This window comes from Salvelinus alpinus, chromosome 5 (genome assembly GCF_045679555.1).
Source record: "Salvelinus alpinus chromosome 5, SLU_Salpinus.1, whole genome shotgun sequence".
NCBI classification, from domain to species: Eukaryota; Metazoa; Chordata; class Actinopteri; order Salmoniformes; family Salmonidae; genus Salvelinus; species Salvelinus alpinus.
The window spans coordinates 32,705,739-32,722,724 of NC_092090.1; the positions used below are offsets into that span (position 1 = coordinate 32,705,739).

Sequence of the window (16,986 nt, forward strand, 5' to 3'; positions counted from 1 at the left end):
GGAAAGCTCCTTACTAATCAGTGACCTTAATTCATCAATCAAAAGTTCAAGGGAGGAGCGAAAACCCACAGACACTCGGCGGGATGAGTTTGACACGAGGTCTAAGTGATTGACTGAACCTAAACAAGCCCCTTATGTATGGCACAGGCCATTGTTTAGATATGCGGACTGAAAACATGGCAATGGAACGGCCTGTGTCAAAGACGTCTATATTCACTCACAGTTGTTTCCCAGTGCATGGTCCAGGTCAGGGAGAGTGTACAGGCAGATCTGGAAGGAGACATGGGCTAGCAGGAAAAGAAGACTGGTGCAGAACAGAGCCTTGATGAAGCGTCCAGTATGTCCTGGAGAAAAGAGAGAGATGGAGTTAGAGGGGAATGGGGGGGGGCAATGTAGAATATGAAAAGGGAGGATAATCAGTTCCTCCCATCTCTCAGGTAAAATAGGTTCAGGAAATAGCAGGGTGCACAGTACTAACCGAGCATGAACAGTACAGCGGGTCATTATAGAGGGTGTGGGTTAAAGTGTTTTCCAAGGACCTGTCCTGATCTGACTCAACATCATCTCACCTTCAAAATGATGCTTCATTTTCCACCAGTCAGAACACATACTGAGGCCATGGAGGCACTAGTAATCACAGCAGTACGTTTAGAGTCTAAGCAGGAATTGCTTGTAACAGTTAATTGCCCGTTTTTAAACAAAATGGGAACAAGCCTGTGGATGGCATGGACCGTGCCGAACTGTGCTGCTGACCATAAAATGGCCCCCTGCCCGCTCTAGCCCTGAAGCCCCTCCTCCTCGCCACATGTTTGTGTGAGGCAGCTTTGATTGGTCTCCCCATAAAGCTGTCAGCTCCCATCGGTGGTGTGAAACGGGCCACAGGAAAGACACGGGCACAAACTCCCAGTGTAGTGAACGAACGCTGCAGGTCCCTGTGGAATGATGGGGGATTTTCCTTTACAGGCGTTGACTGGATCAAGAAAATTAGCAGCTACAACAAGTCAGTGTTAAGGGACAAGCTTGGGGCTTTGATTGTGTTTTATGGAGCTTTTTTCTCTCTGTGGCCTGCAGGGCGAAGGGCAGTTTAACTGCTCAGTGCTGCTCTACCTCCCCCTCAATTACAGCATTCAGGAGGTTAGGTATTGCATTTACAAGCATATCCCTGATCCCAGATTTAAGTTTATTCCACGAACACCAATTTACATTTATGACTAATACAAGACCTGAAGATTAAATAATATTCAACGTTGCATTGCTAGTTAGAGGTAGTACGCCAGAGCAGTGAGAGAGGATTATTCATGGACCTGCTTTCTGAGCATCATCCTTTTAAATAATTTCATGCAGTGAACCATTCACATTTGATTTCGTGTGCACCCCTCAGTGACGCAATGTGAACTTTGTGAAAAGGTTAAGACTGTTCGCCCCCCCCTCCTTTCCAATTGTGCAGGATCAAGATCCATCACAGACACTCTCTGTGTTGGACATGTTTTTCTTTTCATGTATGAGATGGAAAATCATTTAAAAAAAGAGACGTGACAGGGCTGATAAATGTCAGACACACAGCCTGCCTACCGTAACAACCAGCGGACACACATCACGCACGCTAATAACATCTCAGTGTACGTTTTGGAAAAGAAGAGACCTTGTCCAAGAGGAGTACATAGTAATGGAAGACGTTGTACACGACCTAGACCACCTGTTGACGACAAGTTCACCCTGACTTACTACAAACAGCTCTACTCAACTGCTGCAACCCAAACCCTTGCACATAAGCTCCTCTGTCTCCAAGTGTGTGTATGTGTGTGTGTGTGTGTGTGTGTTTAAGTTAAGTTCACTGCACCGTCTTCCCTCTCTTCAATCCCCCGGCTCTCTACCCCTGCCCCTGGAAAATCATGATGTCATTGTCATTACATGGATAGTCTCTTTAATACTCAACTCCAAATTCTGTAACTACCTTGCTACTCTTCAGCATGTGTCCTGTGTCACAGTATAGTTGGAGGCTATTGAGTCCTTCCCTCTCCTGTAGGACCTGGAGGTCTATCAGCATAACCTATCATAGTTCTTAGCAGGGTCATCATGGAGATATCCATCTACTACATTCCTACGTTACATTACTCAGGACCGTCAGCTAGGAGTGACATGACCTCTAAAACATCTAAAGAAAATATGCACGCCTAGACCCACTTACCTGTATTTACACTGTTGTTGCACACCACTAAGTCATCTGCACCGTAATCAAAGCTTTGGGATCGTTTCCTCTTCCAAGAGATAAAGTAGGAATGGAATGTGGAGGTGCATTCCAGTGTCTTAATACAAGGCCAGAGGGAGCCAGCTCCTCATAGGGAACCAGAGCTTGGTATGTAGTCTTCTTTCCAGAGCAGGTTTCGTATGAGATCTCTCTGAGGAGAGACCAGCACAGCCACCAATGTGGAAACGACATCTGAGACCTGCCATCACTATGTCTAAGTACTATCAAGACATAACACAAACCAAACATGACATTAAAATCACATCCATCTTCACACCAGGGACAGCATGACATGACAGCCAATGACAACCATTGCAGTCATGGCCTCATCATCTCTCATCAGATAGTTCACTATCTGAGAAGGTCTAGATTTGGATCTGAGTGGGGGGGCAGCAGGGTTCTTGGTGAAAGCCAGAGGTGAGCAGAGGCCACTGGGTAGTGTAGTTCACTACAGGGAGATCAAACCCTAACTCAGTGAACCACAGGACCTTTTTTCCCTAGTTTGTATTTTCAGCGACAGGCAGAAATTCGCTCTGGTGACGTCTTTTCAAAAAACGGTTTCAGCGTGCGCCCTCCTTCCCCACTCACCCTGGTGCTGTATGCGTCGTAAAACCTCAACTAAAACCTGAAATCTGGGGTGACATTACTGGATTTTCCATGAAACAGGATCATTTGGAGGAATTCGAACATTTACGAGAGTAGCTCTGAACATTGTTTTAACAAGTCTTGTGACTGTAGTGCACCTGACATGGAGGGGTGCTGCAGGGTTCCTGGGCCCGGGTTAGAGTGGAAAGGAAAACAGTCCACGTTAAAAGAGCAGGGTATTATGTTTAATACTCAGGCCGCTAAACAGCCACAAGTTTCACAGTTTGGTCTGGAGGTTATCCTGCAGCTGTTGGGTTTATTTATTATTGTACACGATTTAGACTGAGGGGAGATGGAATAATAGGCACAAGTCGAAAATAGAACCTAACTGAGTTTCATCCCTGAGAAATGAGCCGACACCTGCCAGGCACTCTGAGCGATACTGTGCTGTGTTTTTGTTGTTGTTTGTTATTGAATTAAAACAAAGTATTTTCTTTAATTGAATTGACCTCATTTGTAAAGGGGGAGCTTTCCAAAAAGAGGACCTCAGGCATAACGGCTTATTTTTTCCAGCGCATCGTAAAAAGCTGGTTTAGATGGCCAGTGTAAACATGGCTATTATGGAGAGGGCCATAACACAGGGCCAGCCTCCGGACACAACAGTCCAGGGTACAGAGGGTGTTGTGGTTTAAATAAGGGCACTGTGGGCCTGTTATTTTCTGATGATTATTCCCTATTGAAATTTGGCCTTTAGGTACCATCTCAAATACCAGAGGTCACCGTAAAGCAGGTCTTAGTAACTGCTATCTGAGCCCTTGAGCCATAAAATCAGCCATGGGTGTCCTTAAGCGATTAAGACGTTTCAAATGTATAGGTCTATTCAACCCCAAGGTCTCAGCCTTGACTGAATGTTTTGAAACAAGGCACGAAAGGGTGAAACAGCGAACAGATAAGGCAAGAGTATTTAGGTCTGCCCTCCACTCGAAGAGGAAAGATTTGCTGCGAACCTCAGAGTAATGTCTTCCTATCCGTCTGTCTGTTAAACCTTTAAACATAGAAGTCTTGTATTTTTTGCATCGCGCATTTCTCCACACCTTGACCGGTTTTCAATTCTTAACACCATCCACTGACTGGAAACACACACACTCCATCTCTGGCTTACACCACCCGTACGGTACACACTACATCTCTGGTTTACACGACCCGTACGGCACACACTACATCTCTGGTTTACACCACCCGTACGGTACACACTGCATCTCTGGCTTGCACGACCCGTACGGTACACACTGCATCTCTGGCTTACACCACCCGTACTGTACTGCTCAAATATTAGAGTGAGAGAACACACTGACCCTGCTAGTTGGCCTGCTTACTAGAGGGATCTCATTCACATGTTCTATGTGAGTAAACTCATTACACAAAGCTACATTTGTTTAAAAACTTCTACCAACCAGCAACAATAAATCAGCCACCAGAAGAAACAGCTGCCCGACAGTAAACAAAAATGACATTTATTTATGTTTTGTTGTTTTGCACGACGTGTTTGGATCATACGTCATGTCCTGCTCCCTACGCTTATCTGTGCTGTTCTCTGACATCCTGTCCTGTCGCAGCGCTGCGTTGGTGTGAGAAAAGCTGCCGTTTGCGTAAGACGACTCTGCTGAAATAACAGTGGTGTGTGGAATCCCAGTTCCTGTTGGGGGCAGAGGAGCGGAGGGCACATAGCAGGCATGCCTCTGGGAAAAGCTCCTCTCTGGCCCCATGGCCTCTCTCTCTCTCTCAGGCCACTGATCTAACCAGGAGAAGCAACCACCCAGAGGTCCGCAGACCCTCACTCCTCCCACCAGGGTTGGGGTCAACTCCATTTCAATTCCAAATGTTCCTCATTGAAAAGCATTGAAGACAACTGGAATTTAAATGGAATTGACCCCCAAACCTGCCTCCCACATAACTCCCAGCAGTAGTGGAGGCTGCTGAGGGGAGGACGGCTCATAATAATGTCTGAATCAAGTGTAATGGCTGGAATGAAGTGAATGGAATAGTATTAAACAGATGAAAACCATGCGTTTGATACCATTCCATTCCAGTCATTATTATGAGCCGTCCTCCCCTCAGCAGCCTCCACTGCCTAGCCGGTAAAGGAAAGGAAGGGTCAGGCTTGGCAAATATCCATAATTTAGCCAATATGTTTGTAGGTGTACTTTACATGCCATTTAATGAAGATAGTGTTGTAATTTGTTTTCATTATTAAAATGATTTACAGGTTGGCATGGTTTGTGATGAAATATGCAGCCTCTTTTCAGTGCAGACTAGCAGTATATCATTTTGCTCCATGTGGCGTTGGACAGATACCTTACATACTGATGCTAGTTCTCTCTCATTATTCAAAATGCTGGACTCTATTTTCAATGGCTGAACCTGCTCCATTTCTCCATAGGGGAAAATGACAAATAAAAGGTACACAAATTGAATGGAAATTCTGGTCCAATAAACCAGATGGGTCTATTGAGCGTGGTCTCATATTTGTCTGAGAACAGACAGCTGTCCTGTCCAATATATCAGCAATGGAACAGAAATCATCTGAAATCAGCTGCAAACTAGTTGTCAACAGCACTTACGGCCCTTCCCACAGTCTATTCTCTGCCCAGTTTAAGCTGTGGATGGCCTTGAGTACTCATTTAGGGAGGCCTGGCCTGGTGTGCATTTCCCTCACACCCTCTCATTTATCAGCGTGACAGTTGGGCTTTGGAGCCTTTGAAAGCCACACGATGCCTTCCTCAACGAAAAGGCACACAAAACAAAAACCAGAAGGGACATTCAACCCTCCATGTCTCAAACTGATGTTTTCCCGGCGACATGAAAGCTGTGCCTCAGGAAGGGACATTGTAAAGCCCCAGCAGGTGTGAATAGAATACACAGGGGAGATTTGATGAAACACCCTGCGAGCGTTGGACCTGAATACCAGTGAATAAATCCCCTATATGTTTCCGATGTTGGGAACAGTGTAACCCAGCAGGCTCCAGACAGGTGCTCAATATTTGTCCTTTTACTTATCAGCTCTGGGGAAACGACAGCGTGTCCAGATTGTACAATACGGGGGATTTAGATAATGGGGAGCGAGCAATGGAAAACAGTATTTTGAAGGGAATGTCAAACACAGTGTATCAGGTGATGTGTATTTGGGCTGGGGAGGAGCTGAAAAGGACTATTAAGCCTTATCACGGTCCTCTCTGTCAGTGGTCTCAATGAATCCAATGATACCATCCCTTATGGGCAATACAGTTGGTGAGATCCACTTAATTGAGTCTTAGCTTACGTTACTGAATGAATGGCAATATGGGATCGATTCCATAACACAAAAGGGGAAAGCAAGAGTGCACATGCATGTGGTAGCCTTTATTCATTGTAATGCAGATGGAACAAGCTTTCTCTCCGTTTTCCTCTCCGTCCCTGGAAACAGTCATAGTTTCCTTCCAGACAGGCCAGAGCGTCTGTAACCAGGTCAGCTCTCAGGGCAGTATGACATAAGACGGCTCCTTTAACCCTCTAATCCACAGAGGACATTGTGACCATGGCTACTCTCAACCCTAATATGCCCCACGATCCACCACATTCACGGAGGGTGAGATGACATTTTCCCTGGAAAGGAGGAGCATGTGGAGGTGAGGCGGAGGGGTCGTTTCTGCTTGACGTCTCCAGAATCCTCCTGGTTCGGCCCCCTTGATTGCATGCATCTGGTCCTCCCATGGCGACCAGGACCAAGAAAAGTGCTGATAATTAGAGGCAGGGAACGATTCAAGATGGTTTTCATTAAAACCGTTAATCCTATTCTCTGTCAGGCTTAATTTAATAGAGGCTGGCAGACTCTGGGATTTTCCTACAGGGAATCACCTCCACCAGCAAGTCCCCCTGAAATAAACACCATTTACACATATTCAATTCCCCCAGAAACAGTCATGTGACCCCACACAGCTTATCATGCTCAGATTTCCCTAACAGGATGGAGACAGAATTGTATTAAACGCAGCTTGTTGTTATAATCTCCCATCCTTTCATCGATGGAAAAAAAAAAGAAGAAGAGAGAATTCAACTGTTTTAATGATCTATAATAAGCGTGCTTCCGGTTCTGTGTATACTTTCCCAGAGGCGGCAGGAATGGGGTCTGATTCACTGTAGACCTCATCACCAGTACAGGAACTGATAGCGCCCATTGGCTCTCAGGAGCGTGAGGCAGTTGATGTGTTGGATAAACAAGCCTCTTGGGGTTAAGGCTGGGTGCAGGGTGTGTGTGCTTATCTGTGCTGTTAAAAATTAGTCCCATTTGTATTGTTCGCTCTACAGCCACCATAGACCATTAAACTGCTACCACAGACAGGGATGTGGGTGGAGGATAGGGACAGGATGTGGAAAGAGCGGATTTTCCAGACCTGAAATCATATCCACTGTTTATTGGTATTTGATTAAGAGCACACCCGGAGATTTGTCTGTCTAAAATAGAGCAATATTTATGTAGAGTAAAGCTGTGAAGAGGTTAGCTCTATAGTTCTGTATACCCACTTAACTATAGAATAAGGACGTCATTGAGCAGTAGGTTTGTGCTGCTGATAGAATCTCTCTTTGTACAGCTCTGAAAAACAACATCTGCTGTGTTTTTATCATGTCTGCAGGAGATTAACACAGACTGCAACTAAGTACTGTGAGATCTGAACTTTAGATCGAGGGAATACTGAGGGAAAATACTGCACCTTCAAATCATGAGAAGGTAGAGATCGAAAAACTCTCAAACGTGAAGCGAGAAATCCCTGTAATACAGCCCCTCAACAGGAGTGTATTGTGGTAATCAAGTTTGGCTTCCAGAGCAGAGTCAGGAATAAGAGGTTTCTGCATTTTTCAGATGAATTCCTGTCTCGCTGCCATCGCATATTACTGACCATTATGTTTTTCACTTTCCACATTAATATCACAGCCATTTCTCTGCAAATTACTTTTTATTCCTAAACAGACCACACATTTTTACACATAAAAGTAAATCAGGGACTAGAACTTGAGCTTGGGTGGCCCTGTGTGGTATAGCCAAAAGGCCCAAATTCAAATCACTCTAAAAGGGGTAATCCGGAGTTTAAAAAAAAATTACAAAGCGGGTACACCACCACTTGTTTTGGTAAACAGCGGAGGGATGGTGCTTGAGAAATAGAAACCACTCTCAAATGAATAGACAGAGCTATGGACGCCAGGACTGACCTGACCATCTAGGAGATCAAAATGATAGTTTTAACCATGTTTGTTTACATTGACTTTGTTTACAAACATAGGAGTTAAACAAGCTTATATTGTGGGTTCTGATGGGTATGACAGTGGAACTAAGCTTGAGGCAGGTAGAGGTTATATTCTTCAAGAATCACTGGACATATCTAATTCATATAACAGTCCAAACATGGATGTAGCAACTGCTGACCTGCCTTTCAAAGACAGTTTGTCAGTTCACACATTTGATACCCTCCTTTGGGCATCTTTTTGGAAATATCAAAAAGGGAGCTGGTTTATCAAATCAAATTGTATTGGTCACATATACACACATTAACATCTGCTAACCATGTGTAAGGTAGTTGTTGTGAAATTGTTAGATTACTTGTTAGATATTCCTGCACAGTCGGAACTAGAAGCAAAAGCATTTCGCTACACTCGCATTAGCATCTGCTAACCATGTGTATGTGACCAATACAATTTGATTTGATTTCATGCGAGTGCAGCGCAATGCTTGTGCTTCTTGTTCTGACCGTGCAGTAATATCTAAGAGTAATCTAACAATTCCACGACGACTACCTAATACACAAAATGTAAGGGATGGAATAGGAATATGTACATATAAATATATAGACGGGCGATGGCCGAGCGGCATAGGCAAGACGCAATAGATGGTATAAAATACAGTATATACAATTGAAGTCGGAAGTTTACATACACCGTAGCCAAATATATTTAAACTATTTTTTTCACAATTCCTGACATTTAATCCTAGTAAAAATTCCCTGTCTTAGGCCAGTTAGGATGACCACTTTATTTTAAGAATGTGAAATGTGAGAATAATAGTAGAGAGAATGATGTATTTCAGCTTTTATTTCTTTCATCACATTCCCAGTGGGTCAGAAGTTTCCGAACACTCAATTAGTATTTGGTAGCATTGCCTTTCAATTGTTTAACTTGGGTCAAATGTTTCCGGCAGCCTTCCACAAGCATCCCACAGTAAGTTGGGTGTATTTTGGCCCATTCTTCCTGACAGAGCTGGTGTAACTGAGTCAGGTTTGTTGGCCTCCTTGCTCGCACACATTTTTTCAGTTCTGCCCACAAATTTTCAATAGGTTTGAGGTCAGGGCTTTGTGATGGCTATTCCAAAACCTTGACTTTGTTGTCCTTAAGCCATTTTGCCACAAATTTGGAAGTATGCTTGGGGTCATTGTCCATTTGGAAGACCCGTTTGCAACCAAGCTTTATCTTCCTGACTGATGTCTTGAGATGTTGCTTCAATATATCCACATAGTTTTCCATCCTCATGATGCCATCTATTTTGTGAAGTGCACCAGTCCCTCCTGCAGCAAAGCACCCCCGAAATAGGATGTTGCCACCCCCGTGCTTCACGGTTGGGATGGTGTTCTTCGGCTTGCAAGCCTCCCCCTTTCTCCTCCAAACATAACAATGGTCATTATGGCCAAACAGTTCTATTTTTGTTTCATCAGACCAGAGGACATTTCTCCAAAAAGTACGATCTTTGTCGCCATGTGCAGTTGCAAACTCTAGTCCAGCTTTTTTTATGGCGGTTTTGGAGCAGTGGCTTCGTCCTTGCTGAGCGGCCTTTCAGGTTATGTCGATATAGGATTAATTTTACTGTGGATATAGATACTTTTGTACCTGTTTCCTCCAGCATCTTCACAAGGTCCTTTGCTGTTGTTCTGGGATTGATTTGCACTGTTGCACCAAAGTACATTCATCTCTAGACAGAACACGTCTCCTACCTGAGCAGTATGACGGCTGCGTGGTCCCATGGTGTTTATACTTGCGTACTATTGTTTGTATAGATGAACGTGGTACCTTCAGGCGTTTGGAAATTGCTCCCAAGGATGAACTAGACTTGTGGAGGTCTACAATTTTTGTTCTGAGGTCTTGGCTGATTTCTTCTGATTTTCCCATAATGTCAAGCAAAGAGTTTGAAGGTAGGCCTTGAAATACATCCACAGGTACACCTCCAATTGACTCAAATTATGTCAATTAGCCTATCAGAAGCTTCTAAAGCCATGACATAATTTTTCTGGAATTTTCCATGCTGTTTAAAGGCACAGTCAACTTAGTGTATGTTAACTTCTCACCCACTGGAATTGTGATACAGTAAATTATAAGTGAAAATTGTCTGTAAACAATTGTTGAAAAATTACTTGTGTCATGCACAAAGTAGATGTCCTAAACGACTTATCAAAACTATAGTTTGTTAACAAGAAATTTGTGGAGTGGTTGAAAAACGAGTTTTAATGACTCCAACCTAAGTGTATGTAAACTTCCCACTTAAACTGTACATATGAGATGAGTAATGTAAGATATGTAAACATTATTAAAGTGGCATTATTTAAAATGACTAGTGATCCATTTATTAAAGTGCCCAATGATTTGAGTCTGTATGTAGGCAGCAGCCTCTTTGTGTTAGTGAATGCTGTTTAACAGTCTGATGGCCTTGAGATAGAAGCTGTTTTTCAGTCTCTCGGCCCCTTCTTTGATGCACCTGTACTGACCTCGCCTTCTGGATGATAGCGGGGTGAACAGGCAGTGGCTCGGGTGGTTGTTGTCCTTGATGATCTTTTTTGCCTTCCTGTGACATCGGGTGCTGTAGGTGTTCTGGAGGGCAGGTAGTTTGCCCCCGGTGATGCATTGTACAGACCGCACTACCCTCTGGAGAGCCTTGCGCTTGAGGGCGGTGCAGTTGCCGTACCAGGCGGTGATACACCCCGAAAGGATGCTCTTAATTGTGCATCTGTAAAAGTTTGTGAGGGTTTTAAGTGACAAGCCAAATTTCTTCAGCCTCCTGAGGTTGAAGAGGCGCTGTTGCGCCTTCTTCATCGCACTGTCTGTGTGGGTGGACCATTTCAGTTTGTCCGTGATATACACCGAGGAACTTAAAACGTTCAACCTTCTCCACTACTGTCCCGTCGATGTGGATAGAGGGGTGCTCCCTCTGCTGTTTCCTGAAGTCCACAATCATCTTTTTTGTTTTGTTGTTGTTGAGTGAGAGGTTGTTTTCCTGACACCACACCGAGTGCCCTCACCTCCTCTCTAGGCTGTCTCGTTGTTGTTGGTAATCAAGCCCACTATTGTTGTGTCGCCTGCAAGCTTGATGATTGAGTTGGAGGCACGCATGGTCACGCAGTTATGGGTGAACAGGGAGTACAGGAGGGGGCTGAGCACACACCCTTGTGGGGCCCCAGTGTTGAGGATCAGCGGGGTGGAGATGTTGTTTCCTACCTTCACCACCTGGGGGTGGCCGTCAGAAAGTCCAGGACCCAATTGCACAGGGTGGGGTTGAGACCCAGGGCCTTAAGCTTAATGAAGAGCTTGGAGGGTACTACGGTGTTGAATGCTGAGCTGTAGTCAATGAACAGCATTCTTACATAGGTATTCCTCTTGTCCAGATGGGATCGGGCAGTGTACAGTGTGATGGCGATTGCATCGTCTGTGGACCTGTTGGGGCGGTATGCAAACTTATATGGGTTTAGAGTGGCAGGTAAGGTGGAGGTGATATGATCCTTGACTAGTCTCTCAAAGCACTTCATGATGACAGAAGTAAGTGCTACGGGGCGATAGTCATTTAGTTCAGTTATCATTGCCTTCTTTGGTACAGGAACAATGGTGGCCATCTTGAAGCACGTGGGGACAGCAGACTGGGATAGGGAGAAATTGAATATGTGCTCTGAGGCCTGAGGCCAATACGTTGGTGTGCGTGACATGGCCGGGTAGCTTTTTATAGTCCGTAATTGCCTGTAGACCCTGCCACATACACTACCGTTCAAAAGATTGGGGTCACTTAGAAATGTCCTTGTTTTTGAAAGAAAAGCACATTTTTGGTCCATTAAAATAAAATAAAATTGATCAGAAATAGTGTAGACATTGTTAATGTTGTAAATGACTATTGTAGCTGGAAATGGCTGATTTTTAATGGAATATCTACATAAGTGTACAAAGGCCCATTACCAGCAACCATCACTCCTGTGTTCCAATGGCACGTTGTCTTAGCTAATCCAAGTTTATCATTTTAAAAAGGCTAATTGATCATTAGAAACCCCTTTTGCAATTATATTAGCACAGCTGAAAACTGTTGTCCTGATTAAAGAAGCAATAAAACTGGCCTTCTTCAGACTAGTTGAGTATCTGGAGCATCAGCATTTGTGGGTTCGATTACAGGTTCAAAATTGCTAGAAACAAAGACCTTTCTTCTGAAACTCGTCAGTCTATTCTTGTTCTGAGAAATGAAGGCTATTCCATGCGAGAAATTGCCAAAAAACTGAAGATCTGGTACAACGCTGTGTACTACTCCCTTCACAGAACAGCTCAAACTGGCCCTAACCAGAATAGAAAGAGGAGTGGCAGGCCCCGGTGCACAACTGAGCAAGAGGACAAGTACATTAGAGTGTCTAGTTTGAGAAACAGACGCCTCACAAGTCCTCAACTGGTAACTTCAATAAATAGTACCTGCAAAACACCAGTCTCCAGGCGACTCCGGGATGCTGGCTAGTTTATAAAAGCAATAAGGCACCTCGGGGGTTAGTGGTATATGGCCAATATACCACCTCTAAGGGCTGTATCCAGGCACTCTGCGTTGCATTGTGCAAAAGCACAACCCTTAGCCATATGCCACACCACCTCTAACCTTATTGCTTAAATAGCTGAGAGGAAAAACCAATCACTTATAAACCCACAAAGATCCTGTATTTAGTTAAGTGATAATGCCTGAAAGCTGGTGTTTGTTGGATATATTGGCACGGGTGTTGTTCGCCGAAGGCCGGCAAACCATGCCAATATATCCAACAAACACCGGCTTCGAGGGCATTATCACTTTTATCCAACGGGTTACTAACATATTCAAATAATGTTCAACATATTTTCATTAAAAAAGTTATTGATTCATTTATTTGTACTATTTCATCCTTCTACAAGATATAGTCCCGACACAAATCTAGGGTTGCTATAGACGCGACCCAGTCGTTCATTCTAAATGTTCCATTGCCATACTGACTGGCAACGTTCTTATCCCTCGCTTGCTAGCTAGCCAACTACGGCTAATTTACAGTCAAAAAGTGCAGCCAGAATAACAGCAAAGTAGCTGCATTTGTTTAAGCTATTTTCTAGTGACATTTATTTGGATACATCCATAACAATGAGCTAATGAGGCACGATTTAGCCTGGCATAGAAAATGTGCTCTCTCGATTGGACACTGTTATTCAGAGGAGTTAGCCAACAACACAGCTAACACAATAACTCCAAACTGAAGCTGGAAAGACTGCAAACTAGCTGCACTTCGTCTTGATTTACCTTTTTTCAATTTACATTTCTTTGTATATATCCATAAAAATTATGTCAGCTGATTCATGATTTCGACTGGCTCTCTCGTCCCGACTCCCGACACCGACACGTTCATTACTGTGGGACAGTTGGAGATCGAATTTGAATATTGAAATAATGTTGCAAATGTCGGAGAGACAGACAGTAAGGTTTATACATATCTCCCCTGTTGAAAACTAAAAGTTAGTCTAAAAGAAATGTGAGATAATGTCTAGATGCTTTTTATAGTGGAGATCAAGTTTATAACTTCCCTGCCTGGGCTGGATGAGAGAGAGTGGATTGCGCAGTCTGATGGAACAGAGTAAATAGGCATTTTAACGTCATAGATTTAGCCGGTGGTAACTTGTGGAATAGACACCAGCTAGAATGCGCTTTTAACCAATCAGCATTAGACCCACCCATTGTATAATGACGTGTATCAGAGTTGCAGCCCAGTCCTCATAGGTTTGGAGGTAAAATATAGATAGAAGTTAGTGGTTAACATTTTGCCATGTAATGTACGGAAGATGTCTGAAACCAACTACAACACAGACGCTGTGGTATGTATGAGGATGTGAACCATGCTCTGAAAACCTGCTCCATTGTTTCATCCTTTTTTGTTTTTTGTTACCACAATTCATTTGGAATCGTATTGCACATGTTTTGTCTGGCTCCTCTGTTATATTGCACAACTTCCAAACATTGCACCATTTGATCAACGTCAATATCAATGCTGCGGTGAGAGGTCTCGGCGTTCCCACATACAACCACACCTACCCACCCACGCCTGAAACTATTAAAACAAGCAGGAGTTACCAAATGACGGGAAGGACTGACGTGTTGTCTTACCTCGTAGTGTGTGTTTGTTGGGCCACAGGAACCATGGCAGTAGCAGCAGGTAGAGCAGGTAGACCAGAGACAGGGCATTGTAGCGAAACAGGCAGGCTGGGGACACACAGAGGTCAGAGGTCAGAGGACAGGCACGACACAGACAAACATCACAGTCAATGACTGATACACAGCAATATTTCTGTGTATCAGTGGTTGAATGATCTAGGTACAAATCTGTGAATTGAGGTCACATTGATGTGTGGACTTCTGAAGAAATCAGAGAGGAGACAGGAAGAAAGGGTGAGGGCTGAGGCTGGGGTTGATTTACACCTTTGCCTTTCATCAACAAGTCTCCCTGACACCCTCTGACACTTGTAATTGTTTGTAACCGCATGCCTCACACATCTACACACACACCTCCCTTACTGGAAAACATCTAATGAGTCGACGTACAGGCAGAGCTTTCTCAGGTCCCTGTGAAAGCAGCAGGGCTGGACTGTGTTAACAGTAACACAGAGCTGGATGGCAGCCAACCGTGGCCTGCTCTGCACTAAACATTCCTTTAATAATAATGATTATAATAATAACAATGATGATTATTATACTGATAATACACCAGACCCTGTGATTGTCCAGGCATAATGCTGGTTACTCTGCCTGTGTTCAGTGAACTAGCTAGCTGCTGGTCATTTGTGCGGCTGCCAGGGGACACGAGGGCTTTCCAGACCACCTGCTGGGGCCCTGGGAAGGCTGCCTTCACACCCCCTCTCCTCTTCTCTCTCCTCTCCCCGGCTGAGCTCTGAGATTGGAAGGGGGAGCTGGGAGCCCAGCGATCTGATCCCCTGTGCTGTGCTCAGCACCTTAGCCTCTGGATCATAACCAGGCCTGTTAGAGTCCTGCCACAACTGTCCATCTCACAGCATTTCATCCTCCCAACCAACTCTCATCTGGCCCTCTGGGTCTGCCCCTCAGTAACCTAAAATAGCAGGCGTGCAAAGAAACGCCTAAGCAGGGTCTGAAGAACTCAGAAGCATTACGGTTTCTACCGACCCCAATGAGGGTGGCCCCACAGAGACCCAGCAGGGGGAAACAGCACTGCACTGCAGTGTCCACAGCTGACGGCTGAGAGCCCGTCCTACACATCACAACATATCCACCATAATAATACCTTGCAGTCAGTCACTGTACCCAGTACAGTACTGTGTCCCAGCCCCGCAGGCGCTCCGCCCTGGCCTACAGTCTGCTATAGATCTATAATTAACACAACCAGAATGGGAGAACAAAGACAGGCTTTGTCCTATAAGTGAGAGTCAATGAGCTAGCTAACGTGTGGCACACAGCGCTGTTTGTACTAAGGATTTCACTGGCCCCCTTGAGGGAGCCTTCCTATTAACTCTGGCTTAATTGTCAGCGAAATGGAGTCCCCCACTGGTACAACTTAAACAGCTCTCACTCTCTCCTTCTGTCATGTGGATCATATAGGAACAATATATATTTTTATATATCACACATGCAAAATGTCAAGTGTCATGTGCAGTGTAATGTCTTTAGCAAACTCAGTGGCAGAGAACCTGCCAATGATCTTGAGGATGGATCAGTTAGGCTGACAACATTGGCTGAAGGGCAAGTCACTGCGAGTTACTGTTTTGACTTAATGTTCCCATGGTTACCTCACCCTCGCATGATTTAACGTGACATAAGCTAATGCTGGGTTTCCCAAACTCGGACATCCCCCCCCCCCCCCTTGCACGTTTTGGTTTTTGCCTTAGCACTACACAGCTGAATCAAATAATCAAAGCTTGATGATTAATTGGTTATTTGAATCAGCCTTGTAGAGCTAGCGCAATAAACAAAACGTGCACCTGGGGGCTGATAAAAGTGACAGTCGACTCTGGTTTACTGGGTCGCTAGTCTCTGCCCGGCCAAGGGTGAGAGGTCCACCTCAGAATGTGTGTGGTTCAAGTTCATCTTTTCAACACTGAGGAACCACGACCACAGACTGCTGCAGGGCTGCTAGGAGGTTCTATGGTCAAAGACCAGCAGCCCTGTGTCTGTCTTTAATCAGCTGGTTCTGGATCAGAGGCTGAGATCATCAGCTTCTCATCCCACAATCAACAGGCTTCGACAGAGAGCAGAGAGGGGGAATGCCCCTAGTCTGCTCTTAGTTTACTGTAAATATGTGCTGCTAAAATGTAGTAACAGCTTTTTCCTTTCTATTAATCCCTCTCCCCGTCATTGAATCTCAAGTATCCTCGCTCAAATGTGCACACACACACACACACACACTCATACCCACGCACTAAACCAGCCGATGACACAGTGCCGAAAAATGGGTCGCAACTCAACTGAAGCAAGGAAAAGTTAAAAAGTCTGAGGAGTTCCTCCTGCGTTTCCTTCTGCCTATCTCCCTTCATCCATCTCCTGGACTGGCTGGCCGTCTGTTTACCTCCTCTGTAGCATATCCCCAGTGTTTCCATTCCCCTGCCTGCCTGGCTGCCTGACTGACTGCCTGAGCAGCTACACTACACTACTTATTGCACACAGCTAGGAAAGTAGAGGTCAGCAAATCAGGATTACTTTATACAGTCAGGGGCTTTATACAGTATGAACAGTGTCCACCTTTCAATTACTGAAGAATCTCCTTATTAACAATCAATGAGAGATGAGCGGTTCAGATGAGTAGTAGTAGTATTATAAGTTCTCAAACAAACACACGCTTTCACACACACCAAACATCTAC

General features: G+C 44.6%; 1 protein-coding gene across 2 annotated transcripts in view; it reads right to left on the reverse strand.

Annotated features, from left to right (window-relative positions):
- Positions 1-16,986, reverse strand: part of LOC139575931 (piezo-type mechanosensitive ion channel component 1-like) — a 74,123-nt gene that overhangs the window by 33,647 nt on the left and 23,490 nt on the right. For both annotated transcript variants that reach the window (XM_071401404.1, XM_071401403.1), the window contains exons 2-3: positions 14,265-14,360; positions 222-344 (exon numbers count right to left, since the gene is read on the reverse strand). In XM_071401404.1, the coding sequence (XP_071257505.1) occupies positions 222-344; positions 14,265-14,360 (219 nt within the window). The remainder of the gene's footprint in view (positions 1-221; positions 345-14,264; positions 14,361-16,986) is intronic.